At 34.7% G+C, this 5,000-nt stretch overlaps 1 protein-coding gene across 2 annotated transcripts in view; it reads right to left on the bottom strand.

The window, feature by feature from the left end:
• LOC122252777 (alkylglycerol monooxygenase) overlaps positions 1–5,000 on the bottom strand; it is a 23,734-nt gene that overhangs the window by 7,124 nt on the left and 11,610 nt on the right. For both annotated transcript variants that reach the window (XM_043015430.2, XM_086543396.1), the window contains exons 2-5: positions 3,517–3,644; positions 1,380–1,531; positions 601–870; positions 179–330 (exon numbers count right to left, since the gene is read on the bottom strand). In XM_043015430.2, the coding sequence (XP_042871364.2) occupies positions 179–330; positions 601–870; positions 1,380–1,531; positions 3,517–3,644 (702 nt within the window). The remainder of the gene's footprint in view (positions 1–178; positions 331–600; positions 871–1,379; positions 1,532–3,516; positions 3,645–5,000) is intronic.

Genomic DNA, 5,000 nt, shown 5'->3' on the forward strand with positions numbered 1-5,000 from the left:
TATTCTATTTATATTGAAAGTTAAACTCTTGACTATTCACTCTTCTACAAAATGATCCGACAAGATACATAATTATCACTATTATTACCCTCAAAATTACCAACAATAATAAAAAGAGAAAGCCATAAAGCACATCTCTGCAAAACAAAGCGATTCGATTCCTCCCTCGCACACTCACTTGATGATAAAGGGGATTAAATGCACTTGGTTGGTAGACGATTCCATAGACGATTTCCTGATCAGGTAGTTCTTGCTGGAAGGTTCCGAAGAGGCGATCCCAGACGATGAGAATCCCGCCGTAGTTCTTGTCGAGGCAGTATTTGTTGCACCCTGGAAAGGACCAGAAGTGGTCATTCCGAGTTTAAAGGGAATTTGTCATAACTGTCGGGTTAACTTCGCGGAATTTCCCTCATTTACATTTTTTATTTCATGCTGCAGCTAGTATAATTTACATTACTATTAAGAATATTATCAATTTACAGACCGTAATGTTTCTTAAGCTGTTTCCGTTCAGCCGCTACTGAAATAATACTGGATGCAAACTGATTTACCAAACCAAGTAGTGAAATAACTCTAATGGATCACGCATATGAACAGTACCATGATGAACTCGGTGATGTGCAGGCGTATTGAACACATATTCTAAAGGTCCAACTGTTCTGATAGTCTCGGTGTGTATCCAGCACTGGTAGAGGGCGCTGAACTGCACGTGCGCCAACATGTGTGCGGGAGGGACTCCTAGAATAGCCAGGGGCAAGTAGAACACCCACGAGAACAGCCTTTGTAAAGGAGAGTTGCGGAGTCCCACAGACACGGTGAACTCCTCGCCGCTGTGGTGGACCTGGTGGATGGCCCACAAGACCATGATTTCTGTGGTAGAGAAAGGGGATGTGAGAGGGAGATAAATAAATGGGAGGAGGGTAAGGGAGAGGAAGAGGGAGAGGAAGAGAGAGAGAGAGAGAGAGAGAGAGAGAGAGAGAGAGAGAGAGAGAGAGAGAGAGAGAGAGAGAGAGAGAGATGGAGTGGGAGAGGTAGAGGGAGAGGGAAAGGGAAAAGGAAAAGGAAAGAGAGAGGGAGAGATTAGGAGGAACGGCTGGAGGGAGAGAAGGAGGGTGAAGGAGGGAATACAAGAACATTATCGCGGTAGAGTTGCGGTTTGATTTTTAAGCTCCGAAGTTGAAACTCGAGTCTCCGCAGTATTGAGGTAAGCACAGAACGTGACGACAATAGCCCTTATGGACATAATCTGTTATGATGAAGAAACTGGCCACAAGAAAAAGAAAAGGGGGCGAGGGATATTGATTACTTCATGTCAACTCGTATTTGCCCGTAAAACAACATAACATCAACAGCAACACCAACGACAAAATAATGCATACCATGACTAGCTCGATGAAACCAGTAGAAACCGAAGTCAACGAGAACGATGACACACAGAATTTCGAAGAACGAATTACCAAGTGGCGGGAAAATCGAGTACTTGTTCCAGGCCCAAACATAGACGCCATATTCAAGCCCTCGAACGAACAGTCTGGAATGAACGAATAATGACACTAAGAAATGAATATGGAAATGGATAAAAAACGTACATACATACATACATATATATATATATATATATATATATATATATATATATATATATATATATATATATGTATATATATATATATGCTTTTATGTGCGTATGTGTGTGCGTGTCATGATTACAAATTGTAATCTCATGTGTGTAAATCGGGTAAACGAAAATTACCTGGAGATCATAGAGCTTAAGAGAATAATTGACTTTGAAAGTGATGTTGACAATGCTAATAAATCTGTCGTTCACATGCATATTCAGTACAAAACAAGGATGTAGTCTACACACATGATAAGGCACTTTTTACATGAAGTTGCTTACAAAAAACAAATACTTTTCCTTCAAAAAAAGCAAAAGGTCAATGACAAATATTCCTTTCATCTTAACGCTCTCACTGAATTGTAAGTTATTTTAATATTCCATGTTTCTTAGAGCATTTAAGAATTTTGAGGTCCGTGCATTTACAAACAAGTTTACACTGGGCTGAAACCTAAATAAATACAATCCCTTTTCTTAAAGACTTCAAGGGATTGCGAAAAGGCGATTTCGTATAAGGAATTGGCAGCATCTACAAGACTTGTTTTTGATATAAGAACGTTTATGACTAGACAGACAGTGATCCTTTAAGCTGATCTTTGTTCATGACTTGTGAATGCTGAGGTCGTATTATGTCTGCTTTGAAGTAATCCATTTTTTTTTCTTCTTTTTTAAAGATATGTGTATTCCAACACCTGCGGACACACACACACACACACACACACACACACACACACACACACACACACACACACACACACACACACACACACACACACACACATGTACACACACACACACATATATATATGTTGTATATATAAAATATATATATATAATATACATATACATGTATATATATATATATATATAATATATATATATATATATATATATATTATATATATATATATATATAATATAATATATATATATATATATATATAATATATAATATATATATATACATACACATATATACATATATATATAAATACATACACACAAACACACACACACACACACACACATATATATATATGTGTGTGTGTGTATACATACATATGTATATATACATATACATGTATATATATATATATATATATATATATATATATATATATATATATATATATATATAAATATATATATATATATATATATATATAATATATATATATATATATATATAATATATATATATATATAATATATATATATATATATATATATATATATATATATATATATATATATATATATATATTATATATATATATATATATATATATATATATATATAATATGTATGTGCATATATATATATATATATATATATATATAATATATATATATATATATATATATATATATACATATATACATATATATACAAATACATACACACAAACACACACACACTTATTAAATCAATTTGTTCATGACCACACATACAACGTGCTTCAGATAATTGATCTGAAGTATATGTGGTCATATACACCAAGGCCAGTGGAACGTGATGTAAACAATATCAATCTATTCCATATACAATGATTGTGTTGTGACCATAAAATAATTCAATGATAATAAAATCTCAGGAGATATCACAACATACCATATCACATACCATGACATACCACACTACGCAGTACACTAAATCACATATAATTCATAACCCACTACATATAATACCACGTTGACTAACACCACACACCACATTACGTTACAAAAATAACACTCAAATACTTTTTGCAAGCACCACACACTATCTCCAGACATTTAAACAAAGACAAATAAACCATGGAATTAAATACTTGAACAGCTCGTGTACTTAATAAATGTTGATGAACATACAGAACATTTGAACACCTCATAAGCCTAATCAGACATCCCGCACTCACTTAGAAACCTCATAAAGTGTTCCGTGGACCAGCGACATTATGTTGTCATGCAGGTCTGGGAGTCGGGCCCCCTGCCACCATAGCGCACCATACTCGACGCAGACTAGCCACACCAGCCACCATAAGCCCTGGAAAGAATATAATGGTTTTGCGTGAAAATTAAATAATATGGAGAGAATAATAAAAAAAAGAGAACTAGACAGGAAAGAGAGAGAGAGAGAGTAAAAGAGAAGACAGATGGAGAGAGTGAAAGAGAGAGAGAAAGTAACTGAGAGAGTAAAAGAGAAAGAAAGAAGGAGAGATAGGATAAGTGAGAGAGTGAAAAAGAAAGAAAGAGAGAGAATAAGTGAGGGAGTAAAAGAGAAAGAAAGACGGAAAGAGAGAGAAAGTGAGAGATAATAAGTAAGAGAAAAAAGAGAAAGAAATATAGAGAGAGAAAGAAAGAGAAAGGGAGAGAGTAAAAGAGAAATATAGGAGAGCGAGAGTAAATAAGTGAGAGAGTAAAAGAGAAAAGAAAGAGAATGAAAGTAAGAGAAAGAGAAAGAAAGATAGATAGATAGAGAGAAAGTGAGTGAGTAAAAGAGAAATAAAGAAGGAGAGAGAGAGAATAAGTAAGAAAGTGAAAGAGAAAGAAATGGAGTATTTGCTAACGAATGAATACTGATACTGAATAAGGGTGACATTCACCTCACCAGAATCGTATCGCCATTTAAGTCGAGGGATTACGAATACGGCCTTATTAAAGACAAAAAACGAAACATTAACAGGAAAAGATAAGATAAAGAAAAGATAAACATGAAATAAAACAATAAAAGATATGGATAAAAAGCATCCACCTAGATGTACGAGGACCGGATATTAGTTGTATTGATTTCCAAACTTAAGAAATTCGCACAGTTTTGCATTCCGAACCGCAACATTGCAACATGAACCTACACGATCACACTTAGTCAACAGATCAGAGGACGAAACAAAACTTGTGTTGAAATCATAGTCCTTTTGCACGATGGTGTTTTTTTTTTCTTCTTTATTAGTTTTTTTGGCAGGTCTCTCATTTCTATGATAGTTACTAACACACACGAACACACACACGCACACACACACACACACACACACACACACACACACACACACACACACACACACACACACACACACACACACACACACACACACACACACACACACACACACACACACACACACACACACACACACACATCCACACACACACATTTTGGACATTTGCAGAAGAGGTCAGAGAGCAAGGTAAATATTGAAGTTGAAATAATAATTCATTTCCTTCTGTAAGTCGTATTTTCATTTTGATCTTATATTCTTGTAAATTATTTTATCGTGCAACTCTTGAATAATTGACAGGCATAACGTATAGACTTCCTAGATTAATTCTAGGACTTGTCGTATCAATTTTGCAATTCAATTGATGTAATTTCTATGCCAGAGTTCATGCTGACGCACAGAAT

The sequence above is a fragment of the Penaeus japonicus genome, unplaced genomic scaffold, assembly GCF_977035675.1.
Source record: "Penaeus japonicus unplaced genomic scaffold, GWHDUDI00000001_assembly GWHDUDI00000013, whole genome shotgun sequence".
In the NCBI taxonomy this organism is placed as follows: domain Eukaryota; kingdom Metazoa; phylum Arthropoda; class Malacostraca; order Decapoda; family Penaeidae; genus Penaeus; species Penaeus japonicus.